Source organism: Idiotropiscis lumnitzeri, chromosome 4 (genome assembly GCF_059441095.1).
Source record: "Idiotropiscis lumnitzeri isolate Australia: NSW breed Sydney's pygmy pipehorse chromosome 4, RoL_Ilum_1.0, whole genome shotgun sequence".
Classification (NCBI taxonomy): Eukaryota; Metazoa; Chordata; class Actinopteri; order Syngnathiformes; family Syngnathidae; genus Idiotropiscis; species Idiotropiscis lumnitzeri.
Window position 1 is genome coordinate 12,889,457 of NC_142394.1, and position 26,467 is coordinate 12,915,923.

A 26,467-nucleotide genomic window follows, 5' to 3' on the forward strand; every position below is an offset into this window, starting at 1 on the left:
AACAATTTTGTTTATAGCGCAAGCTCTGTAAACACAAGTCTGTGTCCTAAAGCAGCAAAGTGTAATCACGGGGACAACACACTGGCGAGCAGTCTCAGACTGGTCAGATCAAATGAGATGGAAAGACCGTGCACACAACAAGAACCTTGAATAGTTAACTTAAACATGTAAACAAGTGTTTAATTTTTAAGTTTTTATTTAAAATACGGTGTGGAGTTTACCATTGGGAGTTACCATCACAAACATGATTGTTTCTAATAAAAAAAAAAGGTAAACAAAAATAAAATAAAGCTTCAGAGCCTAGTTACAGAGATGTATTTTTTTTTTTCATTTTTGTATTTTTTGCAGTCTGTTGAAAAATCAGTTCACAAATGAGGGTGAGAGGGAGGAGGAGGGAAAAAATACATGTTCACATGTAAAAATACATTTCCCAATCTTAACATCACACAAACGCACGCACGCAGTCACTTTCAAGCGTTCATTCACTCCTCGTTAGATGGTTAGATGTCAGTGCCAAAAGGAAAACAAGAGAGTAGGAAAAGGGATGCATGGAACAAGAGAAGAGGTTCGCGGCTTCTAAAAACACACGAGGCTGTTCTACATTCGGAGGGAGGACAATTGCTAAAGGATATGTGTGCATTTCAACCCTGAGAGAGAAAAGTGAACAATTCTCTTTTTGTTTTTTTTTTTTGGACAGATGACACCAGTGTCTGCTGTGCCCCAAGCACTCCAGCCCTTTTGGGGGGCTCTGGCAGCAGAGCGAAAGACCCTTCTAAAGCCCCGAGTAGTAGCAGAAGGAGGAGGAGGAGGAAGGGTGGTGGTGGCTGCATTCTTAACACCCAAGAGTGAAATATCAGTTGGAGCTTTGTGACCACAAAGACACACACTGTGCTTATCTGTCAGCCAGAGCACAAACACACTGCTGGCTTGACTTTAGAAGTACAGGGGATTTATTTATGTTTGATGTCTTTGATCCAAAAATAAAAACTTTCAACACCAGGTTCAATTGCTGCGAAGGTGATGTAGAATTCGCCAAAGGAGTATTAGAGCCACACATGGCAGGTGAGGAAAAAAAAGGTACCATGAGAATAAATGTTACAAAAATACCATAATATGAAGGGCATAAAAAAATGTCATTTTGGGAAAAGTCGAAATATTATGGACATTTTCAAGTTAGTTTCACAAAGCAAGCCAACATTTTGGCACATGGACAGTTTAATGTGCCTGTACAAATTGTATTTGTTCAATAATCACGTGTTCCAACAAATATTATTATTTATAATAATCTTTACTTATTAAAAGTCTCTAAAGAAAAAACATCAGTTTCAGGTTTCATGAATTCATTTCAGTACTTGTGGAGTTCTTGAGTTTTTTTTATTACCCAGTTTGCAATTAAAACAAAACATTTATTAAAACTGTCATTATGATGTGGTGTAGTCCATGAGACAAATGATCTGCAAAATTTTTAAACTTTTTTTGTTGTTGTCTCTGGCCTCATATAGTGCCCCTAACTTGATTTGGAAGTAAACATCGTGCATGAGAAAAACAGCCAATTAGAGCTAATAGTGTGACTTGCGTATCAGTCAGTCATGCACCCATGGGAAAACTCAAAGCGGGCTAACTGTTAGGTCATGACAGTTTCAACAACTAACAAAAAGGGTTGTGTTTGTAATATGAAAATTGCCAATTCACCTTTAAAAATACGACTTTTCCTTGACATTTAACATTTTTTGTCTCCTTTTCAGTGTGACCATAATACACCTTTTTAGAATTCAGCTTGCTGTGCAACTGGGGAGCTTTGCCGTTTTTGTTTGGGTTTTTTTGGGCTCATTCATTTCTACTGGTCAATGTCTGTGGTCAACTGTATTAAGGCAGTGAGTGGTTCCATGGCGACTTTCTACAACGGCTACAGTGAGATAGGACATAGTAAGGCCTGGGGGAAGGGAGACATTACATGGGAAGTGGAGTCAGGGTAGCAGGAGGAGGGGGAATTTTCATAATTTTCAGCACAACATGTAGAGCACAGACAGCAATTACCCATAAAAAGAAATTGTCATCTACATTAAAACTAACTGGTATACATGACAGTGCACGGCTGAAATGGAAAAAAATATATATATATAATCATCATCAACAACAAAATTTAAGATTACTCATCAATGGAACTATGGGGGAATGGGAGTGGGGGTATTCCTCTTAAAAATATATACTCATCACATGACGAAGGAGCCAAGCATCACATGCTCCAAGTCACTTGTAGACTGATGGGGGAAGGGTGTGATCCAGAGGGCAAAACTGCACATTACTGGAAACTGACCATGACACACGGTAAATGGCAACTGGGGCTAAAAACACTCAGCAGAGGGAGATGCAGCCACTAATTAGATTTTTTTTTTTTCTTTATCTGCTTAAAAAATATATTTATCGCACATGCACAACAAACAGAGCAGCAGGGCAATGACAAAAGGGGATGCAAAAAAGAACAAAAATGAAGCATCTAATACTAATGCGCTAGTGAACCAAAACTAGCAAGAGCACAAGAACCACCTTTCTTTGTTCCTCATGAATCATTAAGAGTAAGTAAGATGGAGGACAAAAAGGGGCCAAGGTCAAGGCAAAAAGACGAGCATTGGTTTAGAAGCCTGAGTATTCAGTAACCTATAGAGAGAGAGAGATCCTATGTGTCGCTTTGTTTCTTCACGGGGGATTTTTTTTTTCTTTTTTAATCTTATCATTACTGCTACAATATCACAACCCTTCTGGTATAGAACAGTAAGAAGAATCTAGAAAAATCTGTACAAAAAAAATAAAAGGGTATGCACGGTACATTCATTATCTGTTACTGAGGTACTAGAAAGGTGTTTCCTTGACACCAGAGCGACAGCGTTAAAGAGTTACTCGTAGGGACTATTCCTTTGGGAAGAAAACAGCGCGAAGGGACACACGCACACACACCTGCACGCGCATTCTTGTATACATCACTGTCGTTAACAAAGCTGGCATGCAAAAGATAACGTCTCCCTTGCTCCAACTGAGGAATTGAACTCTACTGTCCCCAAACGTTTAAAGGAAGGATGCATACTGGGTTCATAAGCATGTATGGGGCCGGGGGCAGGGGGTCATGTTGGCGGGTGTGGGGAGGTGGCATGTGCGGCCTGCTTAGGCCAGTGTGGGGTCGTTGCTTCACTATAGTTTAAACAGAGACTGTCTTTCTGCTCCGACCGAAATCAGTGGTTGGGCGGCGCCCTCTGCTGGCGAGGCCCCACATGCGTGCAGTGCATGATGGAGTATTGGCGTTGCAGCTTTTGGGCATGAGACATAAGTTCATGCCCGCGGGTGAATGCGAATAGAGATTGAATTGGACAACATCTGGGGAGACCGAGGGCATTTGGAACACTGGGGTTGAGATTTTAAATATGCGCGCAGCAATTCAAAAGTGGGCAGGTGAGGCTTTTTTTCCCGATTGGGTCTAGTTTATCTTCAAGTACACATGATACCGTCACAACTACGTTGTATGGGAAATGGAGGGTGGGGGGAGAGAAAAAGCAAAGACGACAAAAGCAGAAACACGAGCCTTTCATGGACAAAGGGGCACTTTCTGCCTGAGCACCTCTACTGGTCAGTCAGTCGAGGAGGCAGCCAACTGGAAAGCCTTGATGTCAGAAATGTTTTTTCTTTATAAACATTAACACCTAAAGTCACATCGGCTCAACTTTCCATTGAAACAACAGCCAACTACTGAAAAATACCAATCCGATCACTGAATCCTTGAGAACAAAGTTATTGCTGACATAAGGGAGTGAGTTGGAGGGGGGGGGGTCGCTGAAATGAGGATGGATGCGGGTGGGTGTGTGTGGAGGGGGCTTAGGGGAGAGGTCCTGGGCTGGTCATATGAGACCATGTGGAGTCACATCAGGTCATCGTGGTGTTCGGGGGTGTCGAAATGTGTCTGATGCTGGGAGGAAGATGGGTTTGAAGCCTGGTTTTCCAGAGGTATCGGAATGTGCTGGCGGCAGCAGGGGGTCTATGCAATAGGAGGGAGCCAGGGTGGGGGGTATGGGTGGTCAGGGGGGCTATTGGTCGGAGGGGATGTCTCTGTCGCCTTCGGCCTTATTTGGCTGGCCCGGGGAAGGGGCGTGTGGTGGGTGAGAGACGGGGGCTATGCCGTGGGCCAGATTTCCCGAAACCAGGCTTTCGACCCCGGCTCCGGCTCCAGGGAGACCCCCTGCCGCGGCAACATTGATCAGACCTGGAGGAAATCTGGAACAGAGATTGAATAGATTATATTTGATTTAATGCACCCCCTCCGTCCACTGTGTCCACTATATTTTATCGTTGGTGCTGGGCAAAATCCTTGTACCTCCAAAATATCTTTCGTCAGGTGTTTAATCATTAATATTGCAGCATCAAAAAGAACAAACATTGTTAAATAATTGAAATTGCTCCATAATTTGTAAAAATAAGACCCATAACGTGTGAACTGACCAGTAGTATATATAAAATGTGAAACTTGTCACATACAGTAGACCGTTTCAGCCTGATGCCAGCGATTTACTGCCATTGAAACTTCATAAGGTACACCTACACAGTTTATGGAGCACAGGCCACATACAGCCTGCTGCTATTTAAAAGTGTAGAAAATGGCTTACGCATTTCGATGATGCAATGTTAATGGCTCAACAAACATTTTCCTCAAAATTTATGATTTTGGAGATACGAGGATTCGACCTAACGAGTATGTTACTCGGTGCAGTGACCAGTGACTAAAGGGGTCCTCGGTTTACAACACTGTTGCATTTCTATCGGTAAATATTTATGCAAAAAAACATTTGTTAACTGAAGTGACGCACCATTTTGCAGTTAATGGAGTGTGGCCGTTTTCTGCTGTGTTATGACGTATGCGCTGCACAACCGCTCTCATTGTGCACAGCTCGAAACCGGGTGTATTTGAAGTAGGGATTGGTCACGATAAGATTTGATCAATATTACTACTCTTAATGATACTGCTCATAGATCGGGTGCCTTAACTGTATTATTATGTTGCTTATTTTTCGCTCTGACAATTTAATGATCAAGTGTCCCTACCTAGTCTGCAGGCATAACTACTCAAACCTAGCATAATGGTTCCATTGAGCATAAAATAATTACCTGTAGTCATGTCTAGAGTCAAACGCTCACCTGCTACGTTGGTATCAACAGAGTTAACCAAATGTAAAGGTCGCCAACTTGCGCTGTGCGAGTGTACATTATTAAATAGACCATTCTCCTATGACGTCGCATTTGTGCCCCGTGTACAAAAGCTGCCATGTTAGAGGGCACGCCATTGAGGGTACACGGTCAAGTAAGTGAGATAACAGACAAGTGCCACTCGAGCTGGCCAGGCTGTGGGGCGACATGTCTCTCCTCTGATTGTGAATATGCACTTTAAACGAACATCATTTTATCGTTAGTTATAAATTACATCAAACCAGTAGAAGGTGCAAAATAACATCCATATGTCCTAATTTAATTGAAAATTGTTTTGAATAACTTCACGAAGACTGTTAACAAAACCGTTAAAGGTAGAGCTTATCTGTAATGCAGTTTGTAAAAATTCATGGGTCAGGAGCCAGTTTAGTATTGGGGCTTGGTATCAATCCGTAGCCTGGAATTTCGTAAACCAAGGACCCCTGTACATAATGTCAAATAATAAAATAAGAAAAGAACAAAACGGCCAACCATTCCCTTGTTTAGCTTCATAGTGATTTGTAAGCCCCTATTCCAATCCTGCGCAGCCACTTGTCTCGCTCACCTGTAGGTTGCTCCGTTAAGTTCAGGGTGAACAGTGGCAGCCTCCATGCTGGGCCACTGAGATGCTGCCATCAGATACTCTTTATTCACACAGTTCTTCAGGCTGTCTGGGATACGCCCTAGAACACAATAGCAACATTTGCAGGCTGAATTTTGACAGGATGTACTACGGTGCCAGCCATGCAGATTGCTCCAGTATGCTGCACCCATCTCACGACTCCTTTTAAAGCAAGCACTTTATTCTTGTATTGGCAACAAAACCAAGGAGGCCAATAGTCACACAGTTCAAGCCAACACATTGGTATCAAGTATAAAATTTGTGCTTAATAAATAAATTATACCACTCTGACTGAAGAAATGTTTGATTCTATTCCAAAAGTGGTACACAGTGCAAAACAGCACATACAACGGATATAAAATATATTGTAAACCAGGTTTCTGTCTCAATTCAGATAGACAAAATCTTCTAGAGAGGTTAAGTTAAAAAAAAAAAAAACATCTGATATATGTCTACATTTCTCTAGAGTGGCGCGATTCGATCGGAGGTAGAAATACAGTCTATGGGCTTAATGATGATATTTTTTTCATCTGATACTCTAATGCATTTATATATAACAAAAGGGAATTTACCATGTAATTCCAACACTTTTGGAAGGGGACTCTAAATTATAAGATTGTGTAAAGACGAGAAGAAAACTGGTCTAGGAAGCTGCCTAGGGAACAATGAAAGAGCCGCAGGAATTTCTGGCAAGTACATGAGACAACAATCTACCTACTTTATCTTTTTCATGTGCCTGGGCTACGGGATAGCGTGTCAGGAAGGAAGCCTTATCTCACAAAGAAAAACATCCAAGCCCAATTCCATTTGACACGTCAAAATGTTAAGCAAAAAAATTAAAAAAAACAAAAAACAAAACAGAACACTGCTCATCACCGTCCTTGCACAATACCCACAAGGGAAGCATTGTGCTGTCTTTATCACATTTCGTTTATTCCGACCCCAAACATCTTCAGCTGGAAAAAGCCTTCAGCGATTTATCACAAAAATCTGGCATTTGAACAAGGAGATGTAGACTTTTTAGACATTCAAAATAACAATTTGTGAAATACACATGGACAAACAAGAGAATCATCTGACATTTAATGACAAATTAGAACTTTGAGAATTATTTGAAATGTTAAGTGCATTAAAAATACAATTATTATCAAGTCTGGCATCAGCAAGTTATGAAAATATGACAGAGGAATACTTAATTGTTCCCTAGGTGTCTGTCATTCAGCAACTGTCCGATGTAATGTATTCACAGTGAATGGGCTAAAACGTTGCAAAATATAATAACACAATATTCAAGTCGAAATAAGATGGGAGCAGTTCTGCAACACAAGCATGCTCACATAGTCACAGTATGGTACTGGAACAGACTATGTAAGAGCACCGCTTCTATATTAAAGAAATAGATTTTGACATTTTGCTAAATGAGGGATTACATACCACCATAGGGGAATTACATGTTTAGACAAGTTTGGGGTTTTCTTTGGCGGATTGCTTGCCCAGCAGATGGCTAAAGGCAACTTGTTTTCTCAGCCTTTTCTAGAATCCTTTATATGGAAAGTGAGGGATTCTACAGTAAGTGGGGGCATCACATGTGCCTAAATCTATTTTTTTAAATACTCGGTTACAGTGAGATACTGACTTACCAGTAATGGCACGCCGCACTTCCCGAGCTGCCTCCTCCCGAGCCTCCACCGAGGCCTGCTCGCTGTACCAGGATGTGTGTGGAGTACAGATCAAGTTGGGGGTGTCTTTAAGGGGTCCAGTAGAAAAACTGTAAAGAACCAGAAGGTTGGTATAAAGGGACGAGTAAGCACTGTATGTCACACAATTGTCTGAGGGTGAGGGGTGGTTACCTGAAGGGTTCGCTTTCATGGACATCCAAAGCAGCCCCTCGTATCCGACCTTCTTTTAGGGCCTGAGCCAGTGCTTTCTCATCAACTAGGCCACCTCTTGACGTGTTCACCAGGAAAGCTCCCTGGCGCATCTGTGTTGAGGAGTTAGAAATGTTTCAGTGAAACAACAGCTCATTTTCACACTCAGTCATGCGTACAATATTAACTTGGCATACACACATGGACAGAATTGTTGGTAGCAATCTGCTATTGAAAGAAAAACCCACTTAATCTGACAAAAGTCCCAATAAATTTGAAAAAAATAACTAAATAAAATTAACCAATGAAAATCAGACAGTGCTTCTGAATTGTGGTTCAAAAAATCCTTTTAAAAAACACTTTAAAAATAACTCAAAACATTTGCCCATAAGCATTTCGTTTCTCTGCAATACTCGATTGACTGACACACACAATAAATTGACTTTTCTCCTTAAACAGCACATGTTTTTTCCAGCTCACCTGTTTGATGGTGAAGTCATTGATGAGGTGGTGGTTATGCTCGTTGAGGCTGCAGTGCAGGGATACGCAGTCCGAGTGGATGAGCAGGTCCTGGAGGGTGGCCATGCGCTGCAGTCCCAGGGAGCGTTCCACGCCATCAGGCAAATAGGGGTCATAGAAGATCACGCCAAAACCAAAAGCCTTGGCACGCAGCGCCACCGCTTGACCAACGCGCCCTGGAAGGCCGCATTGATATTGGTTTGAGAGCATGCCAGGTATATATATATTGAAATGAGCTAAAGCAGATATGCAAATAACCATATAACTTGGCGTGTTAAATCACTCTCAGGTCGACTATTCTTACTAAAATATTTTGGGAAGGAAAACAGCAATCTACTTACCAAGGCCAATGATGCCCAGCGTCTCTCCTCGAATACGAGCAGCCCCACCAGCCACTTCTCGGATCTGCTCCACACTGGAGGCTCGGGTTCCCTCCCGGAGAGCCTGGTGCATCCAGGTGACTCGTCTGTACAAGTTGAGGATCAAACATAGCGAAGTGTCGGCTGTCTCCTCCACAGAGGTTGCTGGAACGTTACACACTGCAATGCCTACACAGAGCGATGGGACAAATTAACGAACGGATAATTCTGATATTTAGACAAATGACAAAGCTCATTTTCAGGTGCATCGTCTCACCAAGCTCAGCGGCTGCTTTGACATCAACATTGTCAAAGCCAGACCCAATTCTGACAATTACTCTGAGGCCTTTAAATTTCTCCAAGTCATCTCTCGACAAAGTGATGGTGTGATAAAGCAGGGCAGCCACCGCCTCATTCAGCACCTACAAAGGACAAACATGCGTCCAATTACATTTTTAAGGTGAAAACTTATAAATACACCCAGTATGATTATGTCATTGAACATCTTGAAGATTTACATTTCTTGAATCGTAAATTGTTGTTCAACGTCTCCTTTACCTTCTCATGAATTTCTTGTGTAGACTGGGCATCACAAAAGGCCACAGTGGCAACGTCTTTGAGGATGGGCATTTCAACAGTGCAGTCGCGCCCGTCCAACAGCGCCACCAGGGGCCGCGGATGCATAGGCCCGTTCAGGATCGGGGGTCGGATACCTGAGCCAAGAAAGAAAACCATTAAATATATGTATTAATGGATGGGGATTGCATGAACATTTGCGCTGACCCACGATGGAATAATAAAAATTAAAAAAAAGTAACTGAAAAGGTTAATTAAAGGGAAAAACGGTTCCGCACAAACTATGACCCCACAACACAACTACCATTTCAGTCATCTTAAAACATTATAGAATCCTTAAAAATACAGCACAGCAAACAACTGACAGCTAAGCAGCAGATACACAATGTGCAACGTGGGCACACACTTCAGCAATTCTGATGACAAGTTACTGGAGAAGTGAAGACTGATGTCAAACAATGAACATTTGACTGCACAGTAATGAACAGGAGTAACATCGATGGTGCTGAAACTCAGGCGCACTCTGTCCTGAAAGGAAACGCTCGCCTCGTAGGCCGAGGTTGCATAGGACAGTTAGCACAGGACAGTTAGCACCTCTTCGGTGTTTACAGACCTAAAACCACTGGATCCACAACACACTGACGTTCGAAGACACTAGGTTTGGCAATATTCTACTGAACTGCTACAGATTCAACTGGTTTTGACGCTATGGTTAGTCATAGTTTGACAAAACTTTCGTGAGCCAAAATGGTTGAAGCAAACATGATTGTTGCTGATCTTACCTCATGCTGACTGTCAATCAGAAATCTACTAAAGTGTTTCCGTTAGATTTTTAATTCTCCGAGCGACTCGGACTGGTAGTGTAGTAATTTGTTTTGTTTTTTTAGGCAGAACAACAACCTTCCATCTCTGCCGTGGATGTTTGGTTGACTGGAGAAGTAGTTGCATGTTTGAGAAATCCTGCCAATAAGGAAGGATCGGTTCCAACTTCGGATATTGAAAATGGCGAACTACGAATGTGTGGAGATCCACGGTATACATAAGCCAAAAGAGTAATTTGCAAAACAGGGCGCTGGAGCAGCTATGCGTGGTTATACTTTTGCAGTATGATAAAAATGACAATGCACGGTTTTCATTGGTATACAGTCAATGTGCTTGACTCGCGTAAAATAAGGTTAAACAAATAAACAATCGTGAGTTGAGATGCAGTGCTGTAACTACAATAATCAACAATGTCAACATAGCTCACTTTATAAGGAATGGTTGACTAATTGTAATACTCTGCCAAGTTTTCAAATGATAAGTTTAACTGAATTATGTTTTTTATAATGATATTAACAGATAGCCACGAAAGATCTCTGTCAACACTTAAAATGTTTTTGTTGGTTCGTCACTGGTCCGTGATTCACCCTCTGCCAAGTCTGGGAATATTCCACCAAATCCTTGCTTGCAAGTAATGCTGCGAATACAGATATGGAAACAACTCACACTGATTACATAACCTTAACAGTCAAGGCAGTAATTTGAGAGCACTTTAATTTGGGTCCAAAGAAAAACTGACTAAACTAAAAGTTCTCAAAAGCAATTTGCCATGGCACAATTGCCACTCACTGCTACAGAACCTGTTCTGTAACCAGGAAGTAGGGCTGGGCGATATGACCTCAAATCAATATCGCGAGAAATTGAGCAATTTTACCTCGATAACAATAAATGCACGATAAATTCCCCCGTGGACTAAAATCTAAATAAATACAGGAAATGCATATTGACTGTTTTTTTTATTGACCAACTGGTACACATTACTTTCAATGAAAAGTACAAAAATCATTTGTATAAACATTCCAAATAGCTTGCTTTGCGTGACTTGAACAACGTCACAAAGAAAAAGGGTACCTCTTGCAAAATCTTTTTCTGCAAATAGATTGCGCCAAGATGCTCTCATGATGTAAATAATGTCAAATAAAAAAATGCTAAATAAAATTAAAGAAAATGTCAATGCAAGACAAATAAATAAAAAAATAAGTGTGCATCTTCGGGGAAAATGTGCCGTCTCGAGTACTCTGGTGCGCAGTCGCCACTCGTCGTCTATGTAATGCACAGTCAGGCTCAATCAGGGATCCATGTTGCGACCCGACCACAAGTCGCATGTAGATGCAAAATGCTTGACATGTCTAAGCTCCCGGCCCGATGTAGTCCATATCGGGAAATACGGCTTTCATGAAGCGTTTAAATCCTGTGCGCGCCACTTGAACTAGAGGAGCTTTATCTTTAGCTATGTGCTAGGCTATCGCGTCCACCTCTGAGACGTTCTCTCGTATGGTGTCGCCTCCGTTAATGGGCTGTTGTCACTTGTCGAACCTTGCTTCTCACTTTGAACGTTCAGCACAGCATGGTTGTGTTGTGGGTGGTGAAAAAGCTTCTGGATTTGAATCGCCAGCTACGACAGAGACGTCTGTTTTCTTTCTCGTTCAGACGGGTGGAGTCACGTGACTAGAGGCCCTGTAGCGGGCTTAAAGGGGCATGAACATTGCCGCAGGCAGAAAAGGCTTTTCTTTTTTTTTTTTTTTAAATAGCGAATTTACCGACATGGGCAAAATGATTTCGGTCATTGTAATAAATTTCGCTCACGGTAAATTTTCGGTTTATAGCCCAGCCCTACCAGGAAGCAATATTTCTTTACTACGTTGAGAGTTTAAGATATGGGAGGCACAACTCATTAAGAATGGCCATTTCAGAGGGCACTTGACCCCACAGCTGGAATGTAAAGTTGCAAGTTTCAAGCCCTCAGTGTAGTACGTACTATGTTCTGCAGCAACATGTCAGGGAGTACTAAGGTCTGTTGGAAGAGATAAAGCGTAGTTAAGCAATAGGACGAGACAGAGAAGGTACCCAATGCCCAAGCTCCAGTAACTGCCTTTGTTCCCACAGAACAGAAAGAATATATGCCTCTATAGCAGGCATCACCAAATGGCGGACCGCGGTCCGGATTTCGGACCGGACTCATGGCCAATCTATGATGATTTTTTTTCAGGGCGCATTCACAAACGTTGGCGCTGCAATTCCAGTAAATACGGAAAAGGCGTCACTGATTTAAGCCAATCAAATCTTTTGGTTACAATACACTGCCAATTGCGCAGCAGACCGGAAGAGAGTGCTGCTGACAGTATGCCTTGCTAAAAAGTTAGCGAGGTCGATGCGTGTTGTTTTAAATGAATGGACGGAGAAATTTAGTTTCGTTCTGGCTGCAGCCAATTCAAAACCAGTGTGCATCATATGCTCCGAAACCGTCGCAACATTGCGAAGCGCCACTACGAAACAAAGCACCGCCCTTTTGTGCAGTTATCCGCTGACGTTTGAGGTGAGCGCAGGCAAAAACATCCAACTTCGAGTGCAGTACAACAGATTTTTACATTTTCGTTTACAGCCCAGCGGCATGCAAACGAATATTCAGTAAAAGTATCATGGATTTTGGGGAAACATAAAAAAACGTTCAAGTGATGGGGAAGTTGTGAAGGAGTGCTTAAATGTGGTTGCACAAACATTATTTAGAGGAAAACACAAAGCCCAGATGTGTGAAATAATCTACCAAATCCCCAATGGCCCTGACTCCGTTCCAACACAGATTTAAGTCACTGGCAGGGCAGTCACAAACTCATTTTTCTCATGAAGAGAAGTTAAAAATATTCAAAAGAAAAGGTGGAGTCAAAGCTCATTTTGAATTAGTTTTTCATGAGGACAGCCATTTTTATTGATTGTGTACTGAACATGTTGACCTGGTTTACTTGGATAATTAGGCTTTCCGGTTTTTTTTTTAGGCTGATAACTCTTTGATTTAAAAAAAAAAAAAAAAAGGTAAAAGATGTGAACTTTTTTCTGGAAGTGGCACCCTTAAATTCCTGGAGCCACATTTTCTTGAATGTGAAATAAACGCCTTATATTTGTTTGACTGGCAAAGGTGTTTAATGGGAACATTGCTAAATATTTAGTATATAAGTGTGCTCTGTTGAAAATGACTAAATATTGAAACTATATAAAAATGTGACCATAGGCTAGACATTTCGGGAAGTTGGACTTTGGTTCGGACCTTTTAATTGGAAGAAATTTTCGTCGTGGACCCCAGTGACTTTTAATTGAATACCTCTGCTCTAGAGTATTGTTGCAATATGCTTTGGTTGAAAAGTTTTCTCTGTGCAGTTCATAAACATTTCATAATTGTTGTTTTTAAGTTTAGTAACATCCATGATTATTTCCATTTGTCAATTCGGTGAATGACGTTTCACATTAAATGTTAGATTAATTTCTAAGATTTGGTTAAACATTTTGGTGTGGGAGTTTGCTGTTATTAAAATCTGATATATTTGTTCAAAACGGATAGAATTACATTAGGATTAAGAACTATAAAAAAATACACATTTTACGTCGAATTTGCTTCTTTTTTTTTAAGAAACCACCACACTTGAGGAAAAGACAATCAGAGACAGAAGGAGCCACCGATGATGTGTCAATCATTTGTCAGGGATTCACGGTCATACTTCTAGCTGTTCGCTGTCACACCCCGGCAGCTTTGCGCTTGAGGGAGCCCCATAGTAATAAAAATAAATAATAAAAATAAAATGACATTAAATTATCTGATCCCATCCTGTTCTGGTGAAAATGGCTCCCATCCCGTATTGCTCACGTCGGAGGAGAAGGTTTATTCGTATTTTCCTCCTCATGTACCCTCACTATTTTTTTTACAAAATGTTTTATCCCTAGTGAAGGGGTCTACACTAACTTTTGCACTGGTTGCACTGGTGCTACTTCATCAGATGGTCATACCAGCACATGATTTTGTCGCATCCTTTCTTATCATAGTACAGCATGGCCAATTTACTGATGGATAGTCATCTCAATTGACATACTGTAGTTTCATGCAAGGTAAAGATTGACGTTGTTTCAAGATGTATTTGCATAACATTTGGTGTAATAAGAACTTTGTTTTCAACAAGCAACGGCTGACAAAAAAGAAAATATTTTGTATAACTTTAAAAGGAGACAAAAACATGAAACGATACCATGGCAAAAAATTAAAACATCAGTGAAAAGCAGTGAAATCGTACCTGACAGCTTAACTTCTAATTCGTTTTTTTGTATTAGTCCCACAAAATACTAAACTGATTCCAATTACAACTTTTGTTCAATTGAAAAAATATATATACATCTTTAACATTTTTTTTTTTTTTTACACACTACTATTGGTAATTATATCCACGACTTAACAAAAGTCTTGGGGTTTAGGCAGCCAAAAATGCATTGTTTGTTATTTAAACCTTATGGGAGTGTAAAATATTCAATAGTTCATATTTGACATTTTGTGCGTCACACGGGCACAGTCTGACAGACAGAGTTGGAGCACTGTATTTCCTCCCTAGCAAGTACCTGCATGAGTATTAAAATTTGCACTCGTGCTAGTGAGACTGGATTAAATTTCTTCCCGGACACACTGGAATGTTGGCTGCATTTGCCAACATAATGGTGTTGACTGAGCCCTGTACTTTATAACCATGCTCCTGTGAATTTTTTATCGTGTAGTGTCCCAATCCTGTAATTAAAGGCAAAGTCGACTCCCAACCCGTGTGAATCCCGAAAAATGTCAGCCAATACTTCGCAATGACCTTTTCACTTGGGCTTCAGGAACCTTGCTGAAACTATGCACGGTAAAAAAACGATTTTGGGCGGAGGTAAATATAATCTATTAATATCACGTAAAATGTACTTGATTATTTTAGATAGATACCTCAAAGCCATGCAACAAGTCAGCCAATCAGTGCAAGTGTGGGCGGAATTTGAATTCTTCAAGGCTGCTGTCGACTGCCTGCTTTCAAAACAGTGTACTGAAGGTAAGGTAAGATTACGGTTTTACATATTGCTTTATCTCATGCACGTATATAAAGTGGCAGTTGATTGGAGTTTGTCATGCGTCCGAACAAATTGGAGACAAGTGCTGGTGCTGGAACAAGCGGCGACGTAGAAAATTAGCAGTGGCAATACACAGGCAAACACAAAAGGGTTGATGGAAAAGCATTGTTCTTTCCACGCATCTTGCTTACACTACTTTGTCAATTTGTGAGCTTTTTTTTTGAGGGGGTCAGAATGTGAATTTTTGTATAAAACACACACAATAATAACTAAAAAAATAAATAAATAAAAGATACAATGAAACTCACATATCCAGTGCCAGGAAAAAAGTCCCAATCAAAATATTATTAACCCTCCTGTTCATTTCTCAGGAAAAGCAATGATGTTCCCGGGTCAATTTGACCCAGTGCATGTTTAATGAACCAAAAGCTGTCCAAAAACCAAAATAATCCAAACAAGCGTAGTTAATATTATATTACTAACTCGACTACTAACTATTCTATCCATATTTAGTGCAATGGTGTTCCTTACCACTTCAAGGTAATGGTTCAATTAGGATAATTCACTTGTTTTTCATACAAAAAAATAATGTTCAAACGCATTATGGGCTGATACATCGATCATGTTATCCACCCTACAGTCATTTGCTTGGTGCTATAGGACCCTTTTGGTTTGTCCAAGTTGACAGCCCTCAATTTTTAATCCATTCAAACTGATTCAGGATTCAGTGGTTAAATGGTTAATAAACAGTGACTGTGAATTTGAGGAACGAGTCCAGCTCCTGCAACTGGTGGATGCAAGGGAAGACCCTGTCCAAGACGTCACGACACATCCGTTCCCAACATGGCGCCTTGCTTTAAAATTAACCATGCGGATACAAGACTAGACACAAAGATGGGAATAACGGATCTTTATGACACTTAAATCTCGCTCAGTTTCCCCATCAATACCTCGTAATTGGCCGTCAGGGGTACCCTTTAAATGACACCCTCATATCAGACTTAAAAAAAAAATCTCTATGCATTTGTTTAATTTTTACACATGGGATGAATGTGAGGACCACGTAAGGCAAACCATAAAGGCGCTTGTGACCCAGCAAGCTGAGGAGTACCCAGCAGAAGCGTGTCTTGTCCTGTGATTGGGGATAACTGCACACTGACTGTGTTTGGATACCAAACCAAGGTATGCATTCTGTTTATGGGATTAATCTTCGCCCTCATCTGCTTGTATCCCACAACGCTCAAGAACAACTTCCAAGCATAACCTTTGATGGAGTAAAGGTCCTCAGCCTCAAAACCAAGCTAATGATATAAAATGTTTGTGGACATGACCATTCTTGCAGACTACAGATACAAAAAAAAATCCATTAAATTTAATTATTATATCTGAATTTTGCTGTACTGAATGATGTGGTTGACCACTCACTTCTAAGTCACGAAACACAACTACGGATAAGTTATAGCATTTTATATTTTTTGTTGATGTGCACCTATGGAGGTTGTATTGTGGATTTTTTGTTTATAATTGTAGATGTGAGCAATTTTATATCTCAAACAGGATATGCTATGTCAGCTGGTTGTTCAGAAAAAGTGAAATATTTGTAAAACCGTTTGATGGCATTAGGACAGTTAAGTATGAAGAGGAACACCGTGTTATCTGTATGAAAAATATATAAATTGATTTGTGTTTGAACATAACATTATCACCTGCTTGTTTAAAACTGGTTTTGGCTAACTATAAACCTTCTCAAAATAAATAAAAGCTCTGAATTGTTTTTTGTAGAAAATATTATGAAATTGTAAGTGTATGTTACTTAAATGTATTAAGTTTATAGCCTTTTGTATTAGGGGAATTTTACAGTAAATTTCAACTGAAAATTATATGAGCGGCTTCAAGCAAGCACGCTTTGAATTGTATTAAACCAAAGTGCAGGCGGGAGTGTGAAACAGCGCTAACAAGTTCTTAAAAAGTCTGTTTCAATAAGTTATATTTGTTTAAAGTGCGTGTTTTTACATGCTCTCTATAAGATGGATCTTCACTTATTGCGGATGGGTCTGGAACACATCCCGTGATAGACAAAGGCCCTCAGTAACATATTACTGCAAAGCGCTCCATTTACGATTCATTATTGATGGAGAATTGTATGTTCATTATTCCTGCAGGGAACAGAAATTTTATGTGTCCTATCCATGATTACTAACAATGCGTTACATAATGTGTAAACTGGCAAAATGTGTTTAAGTATATATCAAACTCAGGCTGTTTAGGAATATGAAAAAAAAAAAACAACAACAAAAAACCAGTGCAACCTTTAAAAATCTAAAGGGTTCTGGCGTTTTGCTTTTTTATGACATAATTCGACTTTCATGCAAAACTTATTACTATATAGATGGACCTCCACCACAAATGACATTCATATGACACTTACACGACCTCTTGAGACCTCAGCTCATTCACAAGTGACAAAAAATTACATCCACATGTACATTTTGTTTTTCCTTTGCAAGTCCAACGTCAAATGGGTTGTAAACTTAATTGGTTCAGTGAGGCTGTTTGTAACTTGAAACTATTCATAAATGGAGGCAATGCATCCCATTGAAATGAATGGAAATAAAATAAATCCGTTCCAGCCTGAAAATAAAAGTAAGGTATAATTTCTTTTAACCAGTGTGGTTAAAATTCAATACAATGCAATATAGAAACAACTGAAACCACATTATAAAGAAATAGAATTCCTAAAAACATGATCAACTATTGCTCATTAACTTTACCTGAGGAGGGCAAAAAGGGGAAGAGGAAAACAGCACCTCCTCTTAAAAAGTCTTCTTCCATAATAATATGGAGAGAATATGATTGAACTTTTTATGTCTGTTTCATTTCTAATTCATTAGCATACAAATTCAGGGAAACTTTTCTTCTGCACATCAAAAAAATTAAAAGATAACGTGAGACGTCACGTCATACTATAGATCAATTCGCAACAAATTCCTTTTGATCAATTTTTGGATTGTGTTGCTCACGCTATCACCAGCAAATAATACATGTTTGGTAAAAGTTCAGCATGTCTGTCAAGAAAGGCCATGCTTCCACATTCATTCAATGCGGACGCTTCTGGCATCTGTGATTGAATGAATGTATTGTATGTAGGTGGAACTTCTACCTCGTGACAACATGCGGGGATGGCTATTTGGTGTGATTACATTAACATTTAGAGTCGGTTATCTGAATTAAAAATGACGCTTCATTTGAATTAATATACAAACAGAAGATTTATTAAATTATTATTTATTTACAAGAATGAAATCATTTTCAGACTTCTCAAACACAAGGGCGATTTGCAATAGGATGATCATGAATGCTGCGATTGGCTGGCAAACAGTCCAGGGTTTACCCTGCCTACTCCCCGCAGACAGCTGGGATAGGCTCCAGCACGCCCGCGACCCTCGTGAGGAGAAGCAACTCAGATTAGGGATGGATGGATGAACACAGAGGTGAAACCCCCGCCAACATAAGGCCTCCCACCTTAAGCCCCGGAAGGATATCTCTGGTTGTCAGATAACAGCCTTGCATTATAGACGATGCCAATGATGGATAAACAGCGCAAGAAGAATTTTTTTTTTTCGTCCTTTGACATCACAGCCTATGGACAAGGGATTTGTGGTGAAGTGGTCAATTTAGCTCAAACATATAGTTACGTATAGGTATTAAAAGACTAGGTGAAGAGTCATTCATTTATTGTAGCGGACAGTTAACACCCGAGGGGGACGGGTTTTCAGCACATTCAGCGGACACGCCCACAGTGTTTCAGAGCAATGAGAACAGCTTCATTTGTCATGATTTTAAAGCCTCCTTTTATTTATTTATTTTTATAAATTAAATTTGTAACCGTTATGAACAGTACGTCTGTGGTGTCTCAAATTTAGAGAACATTTATTTTCACTTTGCTGGCACTTGAAGACTTTTACAACTTAATAGTGGAAGACAGTTAAAGGTTATTTTATTTGGATTTCCATCAACAAATCAGCGGTTGACCATAATGTCTGACATCAGAGGTGAACCATTTCATACACCCAGTTATTAAGTCCAAGAACTTGACTTACTGTATGTACGGGGACCTCGCCTGAGAGGAGAGAGGGGATGGGAAGAGGTGACTGGGAGTGCGGGGGCTGGGGAAGAGGGGGGAGGGGTGTAGAAATCAGCAGGGTCTCAGAAAGGAGACAGAAAGGGGGTTCGTGTCATGACAAAGTCTGAGTCATGACCTAAATTCTCCAATGTTGGAGAATTGCTCATCCATATTTTTCTCCAGACTCTATCTTCCCCACTTTCATGAGACATCAACAACAGCATCACACCAACAAATTCAGAAATTACAAACCAAAGGACATGAACGTCACCCCTCAAAGCAGTACTGAATTGGACTTTTCTGACAGCAAACACAAATTTTGTTCTTGCTTTGGGTCGACTGCACACCATCTTGATCCCGCTGCGTGACAGGTGTCTGTGTGTGTGTGAGGGGGGCTGCGGGGGAGGAGGGGCAGTGTGGCAAGCTACAACATTTACTTGGACAAGGGGCAAGAGTGCACAGAAGGAAGACATCTAGTAGTAAAGGGTGAAAAACAAATATTTGTCTCCGCTTCCTGTGATGTGTGACCTTTATAAACATAAAGGAAGCGAAAGCACACAGCAGTAGTACAACAAGGGCTTTCCATTTTGAAGTGAAGACTGAACTGTATTACAGATGGGTCGAGAATACAAACAGGCTTACTTCTTACACGCTGGGAGGACAAAGAGTAACTGAAAAGGCTTCCTGACAAAGGCGGCCTCAGAACAAGTTGCTGGGGAAATACACAGGCAGGCCTACACACAGGGTAATTTGAGTAAATGACACTGGCATAGCGGGGCCGACAAAATGCAAGCATGGCCGCGCACAATACATTTCATTCAGTGATTCATTCATTCTCTCTCCCCTCCCCTCTTCTGCATGCTCCCTCTGGCTGCAGTTGGAGGAGTGAGAGGTGCGGGGGGAGGGGCAGCAGATGATGATAATGCAGTAAGAAACGGTACTCCACCCAGACGGGCGCGCGCGCATGCACACACACTGTTATTCAGTTCCTTCTTAACGGCTGCGACAACACAAACGCGCACTGAGCGACACACACGCCTTCAGCACAGCACCGCACCCAAAACCATAGACGTCACCGCTCCCAACAGCAGAATAGGTCTCAGATTTGACAAAACACAAGCTGAAATATCGAAACGCATGAGCACAAGAGCTAACCTTGCATTATGAAGTCTGTCAGCCCTTCTTCCTCTCTCGCCTCGCTCTCCCCTCTATTGCTTTTCTCTCTCCCTCCCTAGCTCTCTCTCAGCTGTCATCCACGCCCTGCCTCCCCCCCCAACCTCTGTTGTCCAATCACAGGCAGCTCCATTGAGGGCCAGCCAACCAGCACTAACCTCATTAGCATATAGCAGAGGCCTGAGGGCGGTTTGGGGCCGTTGTCGTTTTTTAAAGAGACAGCTGGCCCGTTTCCCCACGGCTGCGGCCACGACCCTTCACCCTGCACTCTCCTTCTCATCCATCTCCAGAGACGCTCCCACAATATTCCTTCCATTTTAAGATCGCCATTCACGCCTCATCTCCATCATCATCAACTTTCAACTACACGCTATAAAAAAACTTGGTTGTGTGCTCGTGACTTCACTTTAATTCAACAAATGTCAGTAAAAATATTCTTCTGTTGTTTCAAGTGTATTTAACTTATAATAGGGATTAGAAATCATCATGAGGAAATAATATTTGTACTCAGCTGTATATAATTTATGTTGCAAACCACACAGAGAAGCCAATCACATAAGTGAAAGGAGAAGGTTCCAGAGTAAAAACAGTGGTGCATTTCTCGTGCTCGGGGTGGGGTTGGTGCCTTGCTTTAGGGCATCCTAAAAGTAGTTTAGCACATCTCAAACAACTTGTTTCAATCTCACATGTGAATTGAACCATCAAAATAAGCAACTGCAGCCCGTAATTATTCCTAGATTAGTATTCCAAACTTTTCCTAGAGTCTAATATTAAGGAAAAAAACAACACAAATCCAATCAAATTCAGCAGTGTGAACCCCTACCTCGGGTTGGTATTTCAATTTTCAGATAAGCATTTCTTTCTGAGGAACCCATTTCCAACTATTTGCTAAAAACCTCAATGAATGTTGGAGCGCTTTATGTAGGAAAAACCCTTGATAAAGAAAAATAATAATTGGTAGGAAGTATTGTTGAAATGACAGCTTGACTGAGAGGAAGATCTTTGTATGTTGGGGAGAAGCTAAGTTTAGCCCAGCTAGTTCGTGGAAGTTACCCTTGTCCTTGTCGGATATAAAAGCAATGGGCAAGTACAGTGCAAGTCTAATCATTTGTAAGCCATTTTTTAAGAGTGAAGTAAGATGAGTTTTAAATTATATTTATCTTTTTTAGAGTGAAAATCCATTAATCATTCATGATTTTAACTATTTATGTAGGTATTTCATATTTCATAAGAGAGTGGGAGGGGTCAATTAACGGGGAATTTTACTCTCGTTTTATTTAATCTGAAATGCTAAGTATATTCGGAGATGACAACATTGTATTGAAGGATTGAAGTCGGCACTGGAGTGTAAAGATGTACCTAATGCTGTGTGTGGCCTGTGAGTGCACACTTTGGGTTCAATCTTAAGTTTGCTCTATTTTTTATTTTATATTCGATCAAAACTACCGTGTTATGTTCTGTAAATGCAAAATTTTAATTGAATTCTTGTGTTTAGTCTTTTTAGTACCTCATGTGCCCATACACACTGCAATATCCAGATTTTTTTAAGTATGTAAAGAAATTATTAGCCTTAAATATCAATAAAAAAAATCTCCATTATCATCTTTGTAAAGAGCATAAATATTAATAAAGAACTTCTAAAAGGACTAGGGTTGATGATTACATTGATTAACGGTTTGCAACAATACCATGACAAATGAATTACAAACTCACCCTCACAAATGCGGTCGAGCCTCTGGCGCTTAACCTGTTTGTGTTTGTCCATCAGAGCCATAGACCGAGAAGTCTAGATGTTGAACACAGTAGAACCAATAAAAAAAGCCTTGTAAAGATCTCTACTCCCGTTGACCTGCAAACAAAAGCCATAAGAGCTCAAATTTGACACTACCGGTAAATAAGAACTAATTTGTCTAACTAGAATGTGATTTTAAACGGATGAATATTTTTAAACAACTTAAAAACGTTTTTAGATGAGGGCATATTAGGGAGAAAGGGAACAAAAATGTAAAACTATCAGGAATAAGTATTTTGACAGTCCTAACTAAAAAATGAAAGTGTGCCATTACTCAAAATTCAAGTTGCAACATTGATTAGCATCTTTTCCCTGCCCGTTTTCACAGAGCGATGCAGTCAGATTTAGAAGCTTGATTCAAGTGTCTGGTGTGTCAGAGTACTAATTGAGCAGAGACAACTTCTTTCATACTTCAACTTAACTTTCTCTGAAGGAAGATGAAAACATTTGAATTTTAAATGCACTCGTGTGGCATCAGCCAATGCTACTTTTTATTTTTCAAGATGATGCGGTATTTATTATTTGTGGTCATGTGCACGAATGCACATGCCTGAAATTGATCAGAATCACCACGAAGCCAGCTATAACTGCAACATAGGTTTCATCACGTTATTTGTTTACCCGCCCCCAAAACAAAATGCACTTCTAGCTTGTGATTGAACAAACTTGACAAAAGATTTCATTTCATTTATTCTCATCAAATTGTCTTCCTCCAATTTTAAAAATGTCCATCTAACCATCCGTGTACTTTGCGGTTTATCTTCATTAGGCTCATGGTAGCGCTCAAGCCAAACCACAGACAATGCAGGACACAAACTCACACTCAAACGCACAATCACATTCACATCTATGGGCAATTTGGAGTCATCAATTAATCTAACATGTATGTTTTTGCAATGTGGGTGGAAGCCAAAGTACCCACGGCAACCATTGGGAGAACATGCCAGCTCCACACAAGAAGGTCGCAGCTGAGATTCAAACATCAAACCTCAGAACTGTGATGCAGATATGCAAAATAAGTTCACATAACATGCTATTTATTCACGACACATAACATTTTTTTCATGCAATATTTGAAATTAATTATTGCAATTTTTATTCTTATAAACTAACTTTTAAAATGCAATCTCTTAAAAAAATCAAAACAAAGAAATATGGTATAGGACATTATTGTAAAATTGCAGCCTTCAAGTTAACTTCATTCAGTTGTTGTTCACTTCCTTTCTTTGGATATAATTTGGCATGAACTAAATTTGTGATCACATTTAAAAAACAGAAATTAACTCAGCTGCACATTCATGAGCGATCAAGTGCAATTGCTAAATTAAAATAAAGAAGTAAAGGGATATTGACAGCACTCACCGAAAAGCAGTGTCTGTTGTGACAGTTCAGTTGTCAAAGTAGTTTGTACTGTAAACAAAGTGGAACATAGACTTTAGATTGACATGCTTCTGGCACCACTGCATGTGCTTGGCCAGTCTAGCAATAGCATGTCATGTACAAATAGCAGAGACCCAACATTTAAGAAAATTAGGTTATGGAGTAATGATGACAGTCAATCAATCACACCAATATATCATGCACTTTGTGTTGTAGGTTTAAGTATGTAGTTATGCGCCCATCTGCCAATGATGAGCTATTAGTAGTGTTTCCTTGAAGCACCGTTGTGCTTGTCTTAAACACAACTATGGAATTTCTCAAAAGAGCAAGAACATGCATTATAATAATCAGAAATAAAACATTCCAAATTATTCCCATATTTGGAGTTGAGAAACATCCCTCAAAAATTTCAAGGTGAGCAAGTCCATTTTTAAAACCCTCAAGCTCATCAGATTTTTTTCTATGCTTCTGCCAAACCAGATGTAAATTAGTCAATCTGCGCATACTTTTTTTTTTTAACTCAAAACTGGCCAAGTCACTTAAGATGTTACTTAACCCGCGCACTACTGACATCTTTTTTTTAATCTCTGGTGACAATTTCATGAATTTTATCAACTACAAACTGTGCTATATCGCTCAACATGTACTTAAACAACTTATGGAGCATTTGTTCATTCTCAACTCTTAATTTGTCTCTGAATGTTTGAGTGCCAAATTAAACCACACACTACCTAACCACCATCTGTAAACTGTGTTGGACTCTTTGCTCTTTTGTAGATTTTTTGGGGAAAACCTGGGCCCTTGCCATTCTATAACTACTTTAATATCATCATTATTACACATTGTCTAAATATGTGCTTAGCAAGCTTTCCAGTAATATCAATATTTTGAAAATAAAATAAAGACTTAAAAAAGTTAGGTAAGTTTGAAAATCTAATTTTAAAAAAGTGACAAATCTCGATCCCTGTTGCCTCGGAACTTTTTAAACATTTGACGCTTGTAACTGGAATCGACTTTACAAGATGATGCCTAATAATGTTTATTTCATGTAAATCAATTATTCAGCGATTTTGCAAAAATACCTACAAACTGGTTTAATCGTGATAGTCAACAAATTGCACCTTTTAGCAATTTGCAGTTATCGGCGATAACAAGCGCATTGTGTAGTAGTTTATGTATGTGGAGTTAGGTGCTAAGTTAGCTTATCATAAATCAGACAGATCATTCAGGTCATTTGAAACTTTCACACAAGTTTCTCGTAAAATTATTGGACGTGAAATATAGCATCGGGAGAATTTAAACGAATTTAACCAAGATTTAAGATACCGCGGTGACAAAGTTCCCTTTTTAGCAGACAAGTTACCGTTAACCAATTAGCCGAGAACACTAGCTCGAACACCTCCCAGACTTCGATAAATTGGAACAATACAATGAATGGTCAACATTATTTTCTTAAGTCGCGTGGGTTTAATTTTAAGCGGGTCCTAAAATATGTCATCTATATTCACCCTGAATAAATACGCGCCGTATTCACAGCTCTCTGAACTAGCGCTAACGACATAGCATAACGGCTAGCTAGCACAAACACAAACATTTCGAGGCGCTAAGTAGATATTTGAATGGGAAATACCAAACCGCACCGACTTCCGACGAATGCGGCATGAAAGCTTGCGTGGCTACAGTAGAGAAGCGAAAAATAACGATCGGAATCTATTTACATAACTACATACGTGATCAACAGTGCGAGCTAGCTAGCTGGCTGAGTGGCTGTGGCCGTGAACGAACGTGCCGCTGTGCGTGGGGATGCGAGGAGGGAGCCCATTTCGCTCGATTTGTTTTCAGCGAGTGGCGCTACGGTTGAGGGGGAGATTAAACTAAAAAGCAACATTTCTTGAAGACATATTGAGCTTTGCGCACATGACTGAATTCGAGTAGGACTCCAGCGGTAGCCGGTGTTTGAATCTTGGGGGGAAAATGCTAGTTATTTACCCCGAAGAAACTCTTTGGAGAGTGCTGAGACAGTGTGCGTGCGTCGGCGGTTCCCTCTCTCCCGATCGCCATGAAACTGCACAAAAGAGGAAGTACTGTGTTTAGTGGGGGGTAGCGTTAGTGTGAGAAAGAGAGGCGGTGGTCTGGAAGGAGCGCCCTCACCTTTCATGGCGGAACGGTTGCCTTCTACTAGAACTTTTGTGATCGCATCTTATGCCTAATGTTCAGTCACCTACATAGGTGGCAAAAGTACTCACAATCTGTACTTAAGTAAAAGTACACATACTTTGGTAAAGAAAACTTTTAGTTCGGATGCAATTTAAAAAAGTGCAGACTGCAATTTATTCGGCAAAGTATCATTTGTTTCTTTCCTTGGCTTTGCCAACGTTGTGAACTACTCAAAAAACTGCAAAATTCGCTCTTAACATTGGTTATCATTGACAACAAAAAAAAAACTGCGTCCTACCTTACTATATGTGGAGCAGATAGAAATAATAATAATAACCATTATTATCGTTAATATCTTTTTGTGTTTAGGCTGACGCAAGCCAGAACTCATTCGTCATGTAAGCTTCCATTATCGGAGGATTTTTTTTCGTCTTCACTGATACATGGGGGGGTGTCTATGGCGCCACTGAGTGTAAAGTAAAATGTTGTCAAAGAAATACTCAAGTAAAAGACATGAAGACAACTATGAAATATTTGTATGTTGTTACCTCCCAACACTGATCACCTTTGTTGGTGATGGATGGAAGTTACTTTGGAATAATATTCTGGGGTACACTATATCTATATATAATTGCCTTACAACATTGCCAGATAAAGTTAAATGCTTTGTTACATTATAGTTGTTTTTTACTATGCGGAGAGCTTGGGGGTGGGGGGTTAAGACCCAACAAAACAGCTTTGTCTAAATTATTTTTAATAATGTTCACTTTTGAT

At 40.0% G+C, this 26,467-nt stretch overlaps 1 protein-coding gene across 9 annotated transcripts; it reads right to left on the reverse strand.

Moving 5' to 3' along the window:
* Positions 1 to 178: 178 nt before the first annotated feature.
* ctbp1l (C-terminal binding protein 1-like) lies at positions 179 to 25,722 on the reverse strand. Of its 9 annotated transcripts, XM_088292879.1 has the most exons (12): positions 25,688 to 25,722; positions 25,526 to 25,601; positions 23,519 to 23,566; positions 22,078 to 22,213; positions 9,153 to 9,307; positions 8,872 to 9,016; positions 8,577 to 8,783; positions 8,197 to 8,411; positions 7,699 to 7,829; positions 7,489 to 7,616; positions 5,792 to 5,909; positions 179 to 4,260 (listed from the first exon to the last, which is right to left on the reverse strand). In XM_088292879.1, exons 4-12 carry the CDS (start codon positions 22,136 to 22,138, stop codon positions 4,074 to 4,076), a joined length of 1,347 nt encoding a protein of 448 aa, XP_088149005.1. In that variant the 5' UTR covers positions 22,139 to 22,213; positions 23,519 to 23,566; positions 25,526 to 25,601; positions 25,688 to 25,722; the 3' UTR covers positions 179 to 4,073. The 9 variants fall into 9 exon arrangements, with proteins under 9 accessions (XP_088149005.1, XP_088149013.1, XP_088149008.1 ...); XM_088292887.1 differs by lacking the exon at positions 22,078 to 22,213 and having other exon boundaries at positions 25,688 to 25,705; XM_088292882.1 differs by lacking the exon at positions 25,688 to 25,722 and having other exon boundaries at positions 25,526 to 25,625.
* Positions 25,723 to 26,467: the final 745 nt, after the last annotated feature.

Coding starts and splice junctions, on each gene's coding strand:
- ctbp1l (XM_088292878.1), bottom strand. CDS start 25,198: ATGCCGCATTCGTCGGAAGTCG. Junction 9,308..23,518: donor ACAACAGACACTGCTTTTCG/GTGAGTGCTGTC, acceptor TTCTTGGCTCAG/GTATCCGACCCCCGATCCTG. Junction 4,261..5,791: donor CTTAACGGAGCAACCTACAG/GTGAGCGAGACA, acceptor TCTCTGTTCCAG/ATTTCCTCCAGGTCTGATCA.